Genomic DNA, 17421 nt, shown 5'->3' on the forward strand with positions numbered 1-17421 from the left:
GGATTAATATTCTCACAGTTCACAATGATTGAAGTACACTTCCGTCATTTGCACATGACGGTTCTCACGAGAGCGAAACTTGAGAGAGCGGAGGGTTTTGAAGAACTATTAAAAAACACACAAGCACACCTTTATTTGACTTGATATAACTGCTATGATGGAAAGAACACTACACACACACATTCCCGGGTCTTCCTCCAGATCGCAAACAATTCGATAGCTTCAAGGTTTTCACCAACACATATGAAGCGAAAAAAGGCTTCGCTCAATTTATCACTCCATCAATCTGATTCACTATTGAGAACCAGAGCAGAGGATCCAAAACTCCTAAGGAGGATGGTTGTGATTAAGTTGTGATCTTCAGAAAAAAATTGATCTCGACGGATCGATTTTCTAAACGACGAAGGGATCGATTCACTGATAAAATCGGTACCAGAAGATCGATCTTTGTTGAATCGATCTTTGAAAAATCGAATGCTTTTTTTCCTTTTTTTTCCAAGTGTTGTTCTTTGTTTAAGGGGGGACCCCGGTCTGGAAAATCGAAAAAATCGAATTTTCTTTTTTTGCATTTTTGGGAAGCTTATGCCCTCAGAAATGTTGTCCTAAAAAGGATTTTTCGATATTTGATTTCGTTGGAAAATTACAGCCAAAAGTATGAGGTGACCTCAAGAAAAGTAGCAGTAGCCGTTTTGCTAGCTTTTTGGTTGCTCTCATACTCTCTCGAACACATACATACATACGCACACATACACAAACATACACACATACAAATACACACATACACATACACATGCAGACTTATACACATACACATACACATACAGAAACACACATACACAGTTATAAATAATGGAGGATGTAGAAGGGTGAAGTATCAGCTGTTTTGCCGATTAGTGAAAGATGGTAATTTTAGTTTTTTCTGTACATACATATATTTATTTTGTTGGAATTGTATTTGTATTTGTGTAGGGAGCTTTCTAAATTGGTGTTGGTTATGCTGTTTGTTGTTGTTCAGTTGTTCACTCGCTTGTGTTTGACAGGTATAAAAATAGACAGTTTTACAAATTTTGCCTAAACATGAGTCCGAAAAGTGTGTATCGCGATACGAAAGGCTCAAGAATTGCGAGACCACACCGTGTATCCTTAAACCGAAAAAATTATCCAATAAACAGATATGGAGGAAGAATCGAGAATACAAGTCGATCGGCGAAGAAGCTAAAAGCACCAAAGTTGTCTGACATTGCTGTGAATGATTCTTTCGGGTATCGCATAATCAATTTTTTGACAGTTTTTTCTGTCGTTTCGAAAGTTACGAAATGTAAAAAATGTGATGGAAATGTAACATTTTCCGAGGAAAGTTGCCGCGGACTTGGATTTAAACTGGTGATCAACTGTCCGTCTTGTAAACCAACATATGTTTTTTCGAGTCCTTTAATCCGTGGAAAAGCATATGAAATCAACCGCCGAATCACCTTCGTATTTAAGTTACTGGGACTTGGCTATGCTGCGCTGGAAAAGTTTTGTGGACTAATGGATCTCCCAAAGCAAGTCGCGGAGAGCACGTACGACAATATCAGTTCCTACATTTTCAAAGCAGCAGAAGTTATCGGTGAAAGTTCTATGGAAAATGCAAAATACAAAAATGAGTGGAGGAAGCAGAGACATCACGGTTTCTGGAGACGGCACTTGGAAGAAACGTGGGTATTCTTCACTATTTGGAGTGTCGTCCTTGATTGGGTATAACAGTGGAAAAGTGGTTGATATAAATGTAAAATCATCGTACTGTAAAGAATGCGAGACCTGGAAGAAATTGATGGGAAGCCCGGAATACGATTCGTGGTTAGAAGATCACGCGAACCACTGCAGCAACAACCACGAGGGATCAGCTGGAAGAATGGAAGTTGACGCGATTCGGGAGATGTTTCTGCGCTCCGAGGAAAAGTACTCCGTTCTATATACTAATTACGTTGGTGATGGTGACAGCAAGACTTACAAGGGAATTGTCGACAGCAATCCGTATAAAGGCGTCAACATTGTAAAGAAGGAATGCATAGGACATGTACAGAAGCGAATGGGAACTCGACTGCGAAGTGTTAAAAAGAACAACAAAGGCCTGGGAGGAAGAGGAAAGCTGACCGATAAACTAATCAATGAATTGACAGTTTACTACGGTCTAGCAATTCGACGCAATTCTGACAGTAAAGAGGAGATGAAGAAGGCGATTTGGGCGACATTTCTTCACAAAGTTTCGAACAACAGGCATCCACAACATGACTTATGTGATAGTGCCTGGTGCTCATATCTGAAAGCAAACGAATTGAACACATTGAAGGATTATGATCACCACGAACCTTTGCCGAAAGATGTGCAGGACGCAATTCGACCAGTCTATGAGGACCTTTCGGCAGACAATTTATTGCAACGATGCGAAGGGGGGTTTACGCAGAACAATAATGAAAGCCTCAATTCAGTTATTTGGTCAATCGCTCCAAAATCCAAGCATAGTGGCAAACACACTGTTGACTTCGCTAGTTATACAGCAGTTAGTTTGTTTAACGATGGCTATATTTCTGTTTTTTTTTTTTTTTATCTTCGCTTATTTTTCGTCGGCCTATTTCCGCCACTTTAGTGCCAATCACCGACATCAGGGAGGCGACTCCACCTGTTCCTACCTATCAGACTCAACAACTCATGAGCCGGGCCAACTTCTTTTACTTCCGCTCCGAAGGAAGACGTAACCAGAGATTTTTCGCCTCAGAAAATCCCAACGACGCCAGCTGGGATTGAACCCAGGCCGATCGGATTGTGAGGCTGTTACGCTAACCATACAACCACTGGCGCCGTCATATTTCTGTTTTGAAAATGATGAAATTAATGGGAATGCTGATTGGACCGAGCTGCCATGCGTTATATTTGCAACTGAACAAAAAAAGAATTTCCAAGGCAGAAGTGAAGAAATACGAGAGCAGTAAGATTGCTCGACAAATGATTGCTGCGGCCAGAAAAAGTGCTGCGGACAGCTTCCTGGAGGCCGAAGGCGAAGTGTATGGAGCCGGAATAGCTAACTAAAAGTTGATCATTTCTAAAAGTGTATTATTTTGTGTTACAAATACATTAATATTCCTCAAACATATGTTTTCCGTTTCTGATCCGCCATTTTTCATTCGCCATTTTGCATCCGCCATTTTGTTTTTTTTCATAAATTTGTAACGGACAGGTATTCAGCTACTTAAAGAAAAAAAGAAACTCATTTCAATATAATCTACTTCATTTATTGCAACGCATTGCTGACCGAAAACTTGAAAAAAACTTTAAACGCGTTTTTCTCGAAACCATGTTTTTTCAACTGGTGGTATCGATATCTCAGGATCTACTCGACCGATTTGGCTGAAATTGGCATCTAAAAATGTAGAAATGAATTATCTAAAGTGCTACATAGCCGTTTTTTGATATTTCATTTTTTCGATTTTTTATGAATTTTTAAACAGCGATTTTTTATGAAAAATGACGTATTTTTAACAAAAATGGCCGCCATTTTGGAAATTTTTCGAATTTTAAAAAACCTCTATGTAACACTTTAGGTATTGTCCTAAGGATTCAAAATATTCATTGGAATTCGTTCTACGACCCCCCGTTTCTTCAGAACCGATACCACCAGTAAGGTATCTTTTTCAGACAACATCTACGCATCCAGCTCTAAACAGCGTAATAATCATTATTCGTGCACTCAAAAAATGGAAAAAACATCTTCAAATATACCTTCAACAATAACCAAAATACCCGAACACTTCACTTTATTCCTAACATCCGAAAAAAAATCACGAAGATTCATCATTTTTCGACCTTCCAGACAGGGGTCCCCCCTTAAACATGGAATAAAGATTGCACATTTGTATTCAAACATCAAAGGTATTTTATTTTGATTATCAGCAATGAAGGAAGCGCAAAAAACACTTGGAAGCTCAGAAAAATTGGGTTTCCCAGAGCATTCATCTTGTACCGCCATGGAATCATTTAATTAAATGAATTAATCAAAAAATATTATTAGAAATTCAACAACTACATACTACAACAACAACAACTACATACTAATTTTCGTGTTGATCGGTTCAGTAGTTTCCGAGTCCATAAGAATCAGACAGACAGACAGACAGAAATCCATTTTTATATATTTAGATTACTTGTATTATTAATTTATTAACAGTACTCAAAGTTAACCATTGGTAAATTATGATGGATAGATCATCAATTATGCGGTTGATAGTGACAACCGATTATACTTTGCTTCGTACACCAGTCCAGCATCAGAGAACAGTCTTTCGCTGTAAACAGTACTGCAAGAAGTTGAAAGATAAATTCTAACAAACCTTGCCAGTTGGGATACTGCTCGAAGTTTAAAGATCACCAAATAGATGGATCGTGATTGCGATCGATTCGAAATGTTTTGACATACCAGCCGATTTCGTTAGCAATGGGATTTTATTACTGAACGCGACGCTGACTATTATGAAACAATCAAAAAAGGTGGTTTGATTTCATTTCTTTTAGAAGATATTGAAGACGGCGATGAACTGTTACAATAAGATTTTCTGCCTGGCTGTTTCCTTTTCAAGAACTTTTAAATAGTCTGACATGAACCTGGAATCCAAAAAGTTTGTAATTGGATATTTCGGATCCTCTCCCAAGTAGTTGGAATGACTTTCTAATCCAGCGCTTAAAGATGCTTTCATGTGAGGTAAGTTCGGTGTTCTATGAGCAGTCTCATCTTTGCCCAAAAACTTTTTCATTCAGCAACGTCCGAAATTACATACAGGAAAGGCCGAAATTTGTTATTTTGTTACTTCTTTTTGATTTGTGTTGAAGTAAGTGTATCATCTCTCAGATTATCATCTCTGAAGACAGTTCTTAGTTTTATACTCTTGAATGTAAATCATTGATTGATATTATTTGCATATTTAAATTCGTAGTCCAAATCCACAAAAATCTACAATGACGAAATTTTTGTGGATTGTGTGTTAAAAAATACTTATCAGAAAAAAATCGATTGAAAATTTTTTGTAGAAAACCTTCATCCTCTATTGAAGGATATTGATCTAAAAAGAGAACATAATCATCGTCTATTATTTTTATGTAAAATGTGTTCATTCCTTCTTAAAATGTAATCCTTTATTTGCTTCATGCACATATGCAGTTTCTCTCAGTTTCGTATTCGCAAATAAAGAGCCGGACATCCGGCTCAAAGCTTGCCGAACATCCGTCATCCGGTATCCGACCAAACTACTATCCGTTTCATCACTACTTTAAATCATTCTCCCCCATTGTGTTTCTTCAGCTCTTAGCTAACCTTAACAAGAGTGTGTAATTATATTAATACAAAAAACCTCTTTAAGGTCAATCAAGAGGGTTTTACGACTGGTTATATTCACTCTGACCACTCTGACTGAACAATTTGATGATGAAATCGTATTATCATTTATTTACTACGCAGTCGACGCGGATTTTAAACTGACTTTAATAACTTGCTTTAATAGCTTGCAACAGTGTTTTACTTACCAAAAATGATCGATTAGTATGCATTTTCAAGTACAATTTCAATGTTTTTCAACGGCAAGCGGGCTAGCGGGATTTTGAAAAAGAGTACAGGTCGGACTCGATTATATATAGACTCGATTATATACAGATTCGATTATATACAGACTCGATTATATACAATTTTGGACTCGATTATATACAGCTTGAAAAATTTTTTTTTTTAATTTTTCACGTTAATGTGGAATTTAAGTGGCTATTTTATGTATGGTGGGTTAAAAATCGTGAATTTTGAAGATTTCGCTTGAATTTTCACCAGGAATTATTTACATCAATATTGCAGTTAAATTAAGAGAGATAGAAGTTGGGTGTCGAAGAACAAATTGTAGAGTGGTTTGAGAACTTCAATTTGATTGATAGAAACTTTCAAGTTCAATATGAATTTTTGGGATAAAATTAATAATTACACATTAAAAATTACTAACTTTGAAATTTTCACTTTCAAAAAATTATTTAAATCAATAAATTTTCTCATCTTTCAAATGAAGGCAACAGAATTGGTTCACGCAGCGTACTTTTGACGTAGAACTACGTCTTTCATTAAGGGTGCCAAATAAGAAAACAGGTCACGTTTTTATGAAATAAAGTTTTTTTTTATTTAAATCGTTTATTTTTACAGGCTCAGTTACATAGGTTTAAAGGAGCCGAACTCCTTACTGTATTGTTACTAGTATATATACATTTTTCCTTAATTCTAATGTTAATAATATAGGAAACCGATTACTCGCGGTCTACTCGAGTTTAGAAGGGTGACATATTTTCTTCAGGGAATGAAATAAAGTTAACGTTAATAACTATTTTTGCCGTGAACGGATTTTGGCGATTTACATACTAAACGAATCGGAAATTCCCTAAGATTTGTTTAATATGCTATACCTTAGAATCCCCTGGTTTGTAAATGGTTAAAATTCATGAAATCTCTAAGCGTTTCCATTTTCCCATACATTTGTTCTGTTCATTTGTGTGCTTTCCCGAACAGAGCTGTCAATAACGAGCAACTTATCGACGACCAACGAAGGGGAAATCGTAGGATTTGAAGTCTCCGTGGACAAAGGAAAAGAAGAAGAATGAAGGGGAATACTTGCCCAGAGTATAAACAGTGGATCTCGCTGAGGCAAGCTTTCATTCGGCATCGGACTGTTGAGTAATCCAGTTCACTTTGCTTTCGCTGCGCTTCGATCTAAGATTGGACCCCACCAGTGGTAATCCAACTTGGAAATCGTCGTTTGATTTTTCTGATCGTTTTTCGCGTTATTCGTATCGTGTGTTCTTCTTTCCGCGTCATAAATTGGACGCTTCGCGTAGTGTACGATGAGCAAGAAGAAGAGGAAGGCAGGCTCGAGCCCTGCAAAAAACGAACGCATTGCCAGGGGCAATAAAATTTCGAGGCAAGCGTCATCTAATGATGCACGCGATGTTGGTGCAGTGAAAAGCGCTCGCACTGAACCGAACCTTCGCGAGTGTGACACTGCATCGAACAACAGCGAAGTAGGCGATTTCGGTGCGTCGGTCGAAAATGTAAACGCCGTTACCCAGGCAACAATCAAAATCAAGCTCCCCCCGCTGGTGGTTAAGGCGGTCGCTCTTGACATACTCATCAGCGATTTAGCATCGATGGGTGTTACAGCAGAGTACAAGCTGTGTGGCATAATTCAGTCTTTTTTCAAGCAGTAAACATTGCTTGTTTTCCGTCATCATAAGGGCTTCATTGATGCCTTTGAGAATGCATCAATGCATTAAACTGACGTTATGACGAATCAGGCGTTAAGGTTGTGCGCCAAAAAATTATTTGGAAAATACCAAGTATTTTGAATGTCTTACTAAAATGTTATAAGTTATTTGGGTTCGCGTGCCAGTCGCAAAACTGCCTTCAACTAGGATTAATTGCGCTAATCTCAATCACAATGAAGCAATGCTTCTCTTTTCGAGGTTATTGTGGTTAACAGAAAAAGTTCATTTCATTTATTGAGTCACCAAGGAAGTAAATGTCGTTCTGGAATTTTGTATGTGATTTGGTTTCGCTTGACAGTAGCATGACAGTCTCCACTAAGGATGACAGCGGCGCTGGTCTCGAACGATGCCTAGAGCTGCGATTCCTTTGAGGCAATACTAAATAACATATAGCATGATATTTGATACTCGCAAGTGTTGTCATTGTTGTTGATTACTAAGCAGTTTTTTCTAAAATTTCACAGCATTATAGAATAATATCCGAAGGTATAAACAAGCGACTTATACAAAATAACAGCATAGTTCTACGTCAACAATGCGGTCGTATCTTGGGCACAACCTCCTATAATTTTTAGTGTAGGACCAGTTTGAAGTAACAGAGTCCGAAACAAAAAAAAAGTTCTATAACTTTGCCATTGGGGGGTCTCCGTAGCCACATTGGTTGTGCGTTCGCTCAGTAAGCGATCGATCGTGAGTTCAAAACTCAGGGCCCTCATTGACCATCTTTGTGTTGTTACAGAAAAACTACGCCCACGCAACAATCATCAGAGCGATGGAGATGGATCCACGGTCGAAATAAGACCGGTTCATCCATACAACTGCTCTGCTCTGCAAGACACATCGGACTGCTGTTCTATAAATAACTCAACAATGATAAATCAACTGTCTCCGCTGCCCGGTCTAAATGGATAATGGAAGAACAGATAGAAAACTCTTACGCCTAAATGGCTACTGTGTAAATGTGTACCATATGCAATGGTATATAAGGGAATACTCTAACGCCAAAAAAATGGATATGATAGACATGTGACATGTACACGATTAAAATTCGGCTCTGTTACAGCTTAAATGCTAATGAGCCTAAAATAAACAAAGGGAGATAAAAATAAAAACTCTGCCATTGTTGAAATTCGAACGTATGCGTAGAACGATTTTTTTCATCAAATATGATCATCTATCACATTTTGAGAGATTCCGGGAAAAAATATTTTTTTCATGTGATAAAGGTATTTTCTGACTTTAAGGGGATGAATCAAAAATTCAATTCTTCTTTAATTTTCAATAAACGAAAAAATATGCATGAAAAACGTGTAACAAGTTTCTTGTGAGCTTTCTGAGTGAGCTCTCCCTCCTTGCATACACATGTGCTCTGGCGATCAGCACCATTTTTGCACTATACCTGTTTTACACCGCGCTTGAATCTGGTTTGATTTCTCTGTTGAGTTATTTTTCTTCACACAAGCGCATACGGTTGGCATAGATGCAGCGCTGTTGTTTTTATTCTTTGCTTAGAACGAGCGAAGACAAAATGGACACTAGAATTTGATGTGTTTGTGTGCGATAAAATGAGGCGCGCATCTCAGAAGTGAGAAGCGATGCTTAGTATCTGAATTCTGCGTGTTCATTCGGCGCTCTCGTGTTTATGAATTCGGTACACATTGTACCAAAAGTGAATACGTGTTTGATATGAACGAGCGCTGATGAAAACCAAACTCAAGTGCAGCGCAGCGTATGTTTTCTGAAGACAGCTTGCGATCATTGAAAGACCACGATTGGATTTGCAATCGATCATGAACAGTTACAGAGTTACAACTAAGTAATTACAACTTTCTCACTATCACTTTCTGGCACTTGGTCCACTCTGTCTGGACAAGATATAATCATGTATTCGATCAGTTTTTAAATAACTTTGAATTGTCTGAAAAGCAAATATATTGTGTTTCAATATGAGTTACTCTTCCGTGTTCATTGAAGGACGAAAGGAAGAATTTTCATTTGAAATTCTTTCCATTTTCTGGTTGGCAGAAAACCGTGACTTTTCTCTAGTCGCTATGGTCCTATGCACTTGGTCCACTCTGACTACATACTATTATCAGTAGGTTAAGAAATCCTTGATTGGTTGCTACTATTAACTCATTTTTTCTTCTTTTGTTACTTAGAAGAAATTAAAATCTTTGCACCCACCACCTCTTCATTTTCGTCACTATTTCTCGATCGAGCGTTTGTTTTGCTCATCCATGCGAATCTCCATAATTGGTTTGCATAATGTTTGTATTCATTGAAAGTGCATAGCGAAGAGAAATTATGTTCCGTGGTTCACGCACAGGTGCTGCAATTTCGGCTTTCGCGGCAATCGATCGCGTTTAGGTAAATCAATCGAGCCGCGTATGTCTGACAAACCGATGAAAGTATCGTTTATATCCCCGGATGGCTTCAGTCCATATACAGTCCAATGATTCCGTGGAATAATGTTTAATTAATTGTCTATCGAAACACGTAAGCTGGTAGTATCGTTTATTGATTCTTCGAGTCAACAGTCGAATAACGATTAGTGAAATAATAAGTTGTTTTATTCGAAGTTTAAACTAATTGATACTATGAGAGATATTAAACAATTTTGTCAAACAGCGGTAGATGTACTTTCCGTAAAAACAAATTTTCAAATGTTAACGATTGTTTTGTTTCTCGTAGTTCTCCAATGTGGAAACGTCCGGTTATGTCGGCTTCGCGAACCTGCCCAATCAGGTACATCGTAAGTCGGTGAAGAAGGGATTCGAGTTTACCCTGATGGTAGTCGGTGAATCGGGTTTGGGCAAATCTACCCTCGTTAATAGCCTGTTCCTGAGCGATCTTTACCCCGAGCGGGTAGTTCCGGATGCAGTGGAGAAACAACACCAGACAGTGAAGCTCGATGCATCGACGGTGGAGATTGAGGAACGCGGAGTCAAGCTCCGATTGACTGTCGTTGACACACCTGGGTTCGGTGACGCGATCGATAACAGCGACAGTTTCAGTGCCATTTTGGAGTACATCGACGAGCAGTACGAACGTTTCTTGCGGGATGAGAGCGGTCTCAACCGAAGGAATATAGTCGATAACAGGATACACTGCTGTTTCTACTTCATATCACCGTTTGGGCATGGGTAAGGATCGGCGTACTGCAATGATCTAGCTTTCCAATTTTACATTTTTTTTCTTTCTAGCTTGAAACCCCTCGATATTGAGTTTATGAAAAAACTCCACTGCAAGGTGAACATTGTGCCGGTGATAGCGAAAGCGGACGTGCTGACCAAAAAGGAAATCCAGCGCCTCAAGTGTCGTATACTGCAGGAAATCGAAGACAATGGGATCAAAATTTATCCACTGCCAGATTGTGATAGCGACGAGGACGAGGACTACAAGGAACAGGTGCGGCAGTTGAAGGAGGCCGTGCCGTTCGCCGTTTGTGGATCAACCACTCTGCTTGAGGTTAAAGGGCGGAAGGTACGGGGCCGACTGTATCCATGGGGCGTTGTGGAAGTCGAGAATCCAGAGCATTGCGATTTCATTAAGCTTAGAACAATGCTAATGTGAGTATAGTTCCTTCTGTGTATTTTTGGACGAAAGATTTCACTGTAATATCATACCCACAACAGCACTCACATGCAGGATCTGCAAGAGGTTACGCAGGAGGTTCACTATGAAAACTATCGCTCCGAGCGGTTGGCCAAGTCGGTGCGCAAGAACACCAATAATCCTACCATCAAAGACGAAAACGGCGCGGGCGAATTGCACGCCGACAAGGATCGAATCCTGCGCGAGAAGGAAGAGGAAATCCGTCGCATGCAGGAAAAACTTGCCCAGATGCAGGCCAAAATACAGGCACAAAAATAAAGGTTACAACGTGCAAAGTGACAATGGATTCGGGAAATTTTAATCTAGATCATCTCAATCCTTCCCGGGCGAATTGCGTTTAGTGATTTGGCTAGTTGGATCAGTTGTGATTTTTACCACGTAGAAACGGATCACTACCATATTAAACATACAAAAAATCAGAAAACACAGAAACGCCATCCCTTTACCACAAGAGCACAAGCAAAAGAATAAAGGAAGTAGAGATATAGGTTAACATTTTTGCAATTGATGTTGTCATATTTGCAACCTAAATACACGAAAAAGAGAGAATGACAATGAAAAAACAGACAAACAAACAAACGAAAAAGAATATCGCTCATCGTTCATATATAAACCTATGCTAAATCAAATTTCCGTTCTTTGAATGTGCACATCAACGGATCATGTTTTATCCAGAGAAAACTTGAACTTTATAACAACAAGTACAAAACAAAACAGCGTAACAACTCACGAATTAATACTATCAACGACACCACTGTACACTACTATTCAAGTAGCTAGGTTCGGTAACGGCTTGAAACCATCACTTGTTCAAGCTAGAGTACCATCGTGTTTTTGTTGATCCCGGCGTTTCATGGTGTGTTCCAGAGTAGAGATTGAATCGAATCTCCTCATTTGCCGATAAGTGGCAGTCAATAGACAGCAGGACAGAGTTTAATGTAGGAAACCACAGCATACAATTCAATTCAATTCGTTCTATTTCATACAATTCTTCACTAGTGTAGATGTATAGTCTGTCATATTCTAGTTTGTTCCATCTGAGCAGAGCAATAATAAAGCAAGGAAAACATTTTATTTTTGGATAGCTTTTTTTTTATTATCGATAATAGGACGTGAATATCATAGCGGTATTTTAGAGAGACTTGATAAAATGCGTTTTTTGTTTGCGATACATACACAAAACAAAACGAGCATATATACACACGGTTAGTGTTAAGGCAGACAAGCGTTATCATAAATTGTTAGTGATACTTAAAGAAAACTAGTAGTGGAAACGATTCTTCTCCGGTGAAGCAGAGAGCCCGTTTGAAATGTGACACACGCGGAGTGTATTGTGTGCATCACAGCGCTTCGGCATGCTTCACGTTAAGTGTCTGACTTCGATGGCGAACGGGAACGCCAAGGAATTATTATTGAGTGTAAAAGTAACCAAGATAGCGTTAGAGAGAGAATTAATTGAAATTCGAATCATGAAAACAGTATATATTTTTTCTTACTGTAACTATTTTTACTATTCAACGAAATAAATCTCAACGGGATCATAATCCATAATCAGACTGACGGTGATTTAGGCGGACCGTTTTGAAGAATTCCTGTGAGTGCAATATGCATTGATATTGCTTGTGACTCTAAAGCGAATGATTGAACTCGAGGTGGCGAGGGGGGGGGGTTGAGGTCGAAAATCCGGATTTTTAGTGTTCCGCAACTTGTGCCTGATGAAAACACAGATTTTATTACATTAACATTAACAGGATAAACTGCACATTCTCTGGTTCTCTTGTTTGTTTTCAAAAATGTACATAAAAATCCTTATTAATAAAACCGTCCCAACAGAAATGTTAATCGATCGGTCGCCTTTTGTCGTAGGATTTCGTCTTTCGGAAACATATTGGTATACAAATTGATAATCGAAAATGGAGCACATCGTGAAAATTGTCCAATTTCAAATGCTTATTACTCAGTCATTTCATAATGGATTTATGAGATTTTTGCGTTAATCTCAACCACATGTCACGATTTTATGAAATTAAGTTAAAGTTAATAACTATTTTTGCCGTGAACGAATTTTGACGATTTATATATCAAACGAATCTGAAATTCCCTACGATTTGTTTGTTATGCTATATATTACAACCCCCTGATGTGTAACCGGTTTACATTGTGAAAATTAGAAACATTTCCATTTTCTCATACATTTATTCTGCTCTTTTGTTGAGCTTCCCAACCCATGTCGTCAATAACGAGCAACTTCTCGGCGATCAACGGTGGGGAATGATTTAAAGTCACCGTGAACAAAGAAAAGAAGAAGAAGAATAACGAAGGGGAATAATTTCCTGGAGCATAAATATTGGAAGTCGATGAGGGAAACTTTCAGTACCGTTCTAGATGCGAAGCAATGAATATCGCTTGTTCTTCCTTGTTTTGCGTCTTCACTAGGATTGGGCGATCTCGGATCTATTTTTCGAAGATCGATCTTTTCCATTCCTATTTCCGATTTTTAGTCTCGAAAAAATCGAGAAAATAGATATATATACACATCTAACACGTTTTTTAAACATAATGTCAACATTTGAATCGCTTCTTCTACAACTTAATTCTGTACAAATGCTAACCGAGACAGAATTAAATTAGTGGCAGCAACTGAGGGGATTTACTGTCACCAGTGGCTCAAAGGATCATTGAACTAGATGTTGACATCAATTCCAGGCGAAAGGTTATTCTTAAGAACAGGCGCCAAAATCAAGAATCGGCTTCGTCTAAATGACACGACTGGCTTTTATGGAATCGTTGTCAGCTTAAACTTATGTCAGCTTATGGACAGTTATCTGCAGGGTTGCCAACTATAATTTTAAAAAAATCAGGAAAATCTTTCTTCGGGCGAAGACCGAATATGTTGAAGAATTAATAAGCATGGTATAAATCTTCGCATAAGCGGAAATGCTTGTGTTTCGCCTGACCTTTTGATCGTTTATATTTTTTTCGAAAAAACCTACAGCATCACTATAGTCAATTGCAGAGAAATCAATATTCAAATTTTCACTGAATTTATCGTCCATGCTTTGGGATGAATCTTTCCTCAACAAATGAAGAAAGCATATCAGCAGTGGAAGACTTGTTGAATTTTTCCTAATTTTTATGATATTTATAATACGGTTATAGATATATTTCCATAGTCCCATCATTAAAGTTGATTATACTTTGAATCAGACGAACACATTGCATATAAAATCATTTTATATTGACTGTGGATTCAAAAAGTTTCTCTTGAATAATTTTACACTCTGAAACGTATTCCTACATTAATAACACTTGGGATACATCTACATACACATTATCCTCAATAAAGTCATGTTGTTCCTCAAACTTAATCTTCTAATTTCATAAATTCGTCAGACAATCTGGCTTCTTAAAATTTTCTAGCACACTTTCGAAAATCCACAATTGTTTAATTGAGGGTAGAGATAAAAATAGTGAAGTACAGCTTTGCGTCTAGAGATTTTAACTTAATGTAAGATATATACAAGTGTGAACCGGAGAACTATCATGTCAGAAAGATTTGGCATGAAAACCAGTATATTTATTACGAATAATGTAAAGAGTATAAAAATCAGGAAAAATAAGGATCATTTCAGAAAAATCTGGATAAATTGAGTGTTCGTCAGGATATCAGGGAGCGTGCTAAAAAGTCTGGGAAATCCTGAAAAATCAGGAAGGTTGGCATCCCTGGTTATCAGTAGCTGAATTTACAGTAATGCTTAATAAAACGACTCAATGACGCCACAAAATGAAAATGTCTGGACTTTAAATTTTTTGTGGTTTTCATGCTGAGGAACAAAACAAAATGCATTTGATGTTTGAATAGAAATATGAAATTTGTATTCCACGTCTAATGAAAACACGACACTCCTGCCCCTTTATTCCGCGCGGCGAATGAGGTGTCTACATTCTCAAGGCTCAAGTCACTACATTCCCGTAGGCGAATGGCGTGACTATAGTTCGTCACTAGGTGAGATTTGAAGTCGTGTCCTCATATGTCAGCGACTCGGGTATCAGAAAGATGTTGAAAAGTAAGGTACTTTACTATCTCACGTCGCTCGCCGCTTGGATTAAGGGGGTTGGTATTGTATGTATCATTTAATTCTATTTATCATCAATTTTCACAGTGCTTGTGACGAATTGCAAGTAGTTTGAATTTCTTGTGGAGGCGGTGGAGAATCTGTTATCCTCCGATCGGACGAATAAGCACTCCGAAAATATTTCCATCACAAGGAATCAATTTATTTATTCTACAATTTATCTATTACATGGATCTTCCGTTTCGTCTATCTCGCACCGAGTCATCACCGAACTACATATCCATTCTAGGAGCCGTGATAAACGCCGGAACCGGAGCCAGAGCAGCAATTGAACACAGAGCGCAGAGAGCAGCAGCAACTGCGACAAAAACAAACGAAAGGGTTCAATAATGTGTTTACTAAACAGTTATTTCAATAAACGTCGCAGCATTCTAAAATAATATATGTCTTGGACACAACCTCCTATATTTTTTCCTTTATTCCATCCATACATAACACAGGAGCCATCGCGTATTCTAGAGCTTACCACCCCAGAATGCATTCAAGGCGTGTTATTCAGCCTAGAAATCTCAACTATGTACTACAGGTCGGACTCGATTATATATAGTCGATCATTTTTTTCAACAATTATTTTCAAATCCTATACATAATCGAATCTCAAGAAAACAAGTTTTTCATTAATGTATGAATGTCAAACATTGACGGAAAAATAGCTTTTTTTGTGATTCGATTACGTATTGAATTCGAAAATTAACGTTGAAAGTGAAATTGCGATTATATATAATCGAGTCCGACCTGTACTAATAAAAAAGTTCCACTGGGAACGTTAGTGCCATCCAAGAAGAAGATGACCATGAAGGTTCCGTTGGAAAGTTTGTGAGGATTCTGTAGTGAACTGATCTCAACGGGGTATGCTTACTTATGGGGAAGAGACTTGGATAAAATTTAAGCTGACTGAATAAAACCTTCTTAGTAAGATATCGTGAACTGATATGCGTGAATATACCCTTCCGAACATCTCAATCGGCAGCCAGTTTAGTTCTTTCATTGCAAAATTTTCGACATTACCAACGTGCTCAAGATCATATCCCACATGATAGAGACGTGCATTAAGCACGATGTGATTAGACAACAAGCTTTCTAATAAAATTTCTGTCAACGTTCAACCCTTCAAACCACGCTCTCGTCGAAACTTCGGGAATAATAAGCGCTTGCTATGGATTTGTAGAATAATTCTTAATTTGCATCGACTCACCTTGTCCGTCATGAAAAACATGCAAGAACGAATAAGAAACCGGACCAGTCAACCACTTCTTTCAAACCGTCCTTTGTTCAGCGGTATAAATACAGGTACCAAGGAAAACATTGAATATTTGCTGGAACCCAACAAGATTATTTGTTTACCAAGTTCATGAAATGTCTCAGCTTCATCTGGCTTTTTTTGTGATAAACAGAAAGTATATAAATATTACACATGAATCGAAAAAAAATCATCAAATTGAAAATTTACATCTGCATCGAACATCTAATTTAATTGCAATGATGAAACCAATCTTTCATTTCTTTCATTTCTGTATCGTTTCGAAAACGAGAGAGTTGTGTGATACACAATGAAAGAACGACCAATTTAACGATGTGTTCTCTCAAACATATGACACGTAGGGTGAACGCTTAGTTGTGACGTCATGACAGCGGCGTGAAAGACATCGACACCGCATAAACCTTTGCTTAGTAATCATTGGCCCTGGACTTCACTTTCATCATCAACGAGCACGAGGTAAGACGTTTCTCCGTTAGAATAGATACGCTGGGTGATTCCCAAAGAAAGATATATTTATGAGACACACATTGGCGATCCTGCCAGGAGTTGCTTAATAAAGCAACATTTAAAATCCTGGAACCTGATAATTTATTGTCAAGGTTTCAATAAATAAAAAAATTGTGAAAAGGGCTATTCGAAGAATTTAGTTTATGTCAATTCCTTTCAACGTAAAACTAAAAGTGTTGAAGCGGAACGGGATGTCCGCGATCAGACAGACAGGTTTCAGCGGAACGGGATGTCCGCAGTGATTTGGCCGAATGGAGTGTGTAGAGTAGTGGCGGAACGGGATGTCCGTAGTGAAGGCGGAACGGGATGTCCGCAGTGATGTGACGGAACGGGATGTCCGCAGATTGCTCGTAGTGCAAAAAACTCTGTGTTTGAGCGGAACGGGATGTCCGCAGAGTAAAATGCCCAAAATTCAAACAGACTCAAATGTCGTTGCGACTATCCTTCTAGCGTTACAGAACGCCCATATTGGATCAATGTTCCGCAGTGTCTAAGAATACTTAGTCTAGATCTCACAGATTCATTTAGTCAAGAACCACATGATAAACTGTGCCATAAACTGTGCCAGTACAATTCCTTGCG

At 38.3% G+C, this 17421-nt stretch overlaps 1 protein-coding gene across 2 annotated transcripts in view; it reads left to right on the forward strand.

The window, feature by feature from the left end:
* LOC129775572 (septin-1) overlaps positions 1 to 12486 on the forward strand; it is a 34483-nt gene extending 21997 nt beyond the window's left edge. For both annotated transcript variants that reach the window (XM_055780453.1, XM_055780452.1), the window contains 3 exons: positions 10012 to 10463; positions 10524 to 10889; positions 10956 to 12486. In XM_055780453.1, the coding sequence (XP_055636428.1) occupies positions 10108 to 10463; positions 10524 to 10889; positions 10956 to 11193 (960 nt within the window). In that variant the 5' untranslated portion in view covers positions 10012 to 10107 and the 3' untranslated portion in view covers positions 11194 to 12486. The remainder of the gene's footprint in view (positions 1 to 10011; positions 10464 to 10523; positions 10890 to 10955) is intronic.
* Positions 12487 to 17421: the final 4935 nt, after the last annotated feature.

This window comes from Toxorhynchites rutilus, chromosome 3 (genome assembly GCF_029784135.1).
Source record: "Toxorhynchites rutilus septentrionalis strain SRP chromosome 3, ASM2978413v1, whole genome shotgun sequence".
In the NCBI taxonomy this organism is placed as follows: Eukaryota; Metazoa; Arthropoda; class Insecta; order Diptera; family Culicidae; genus Toxorhynchites; species Toxorhynchites rutilus.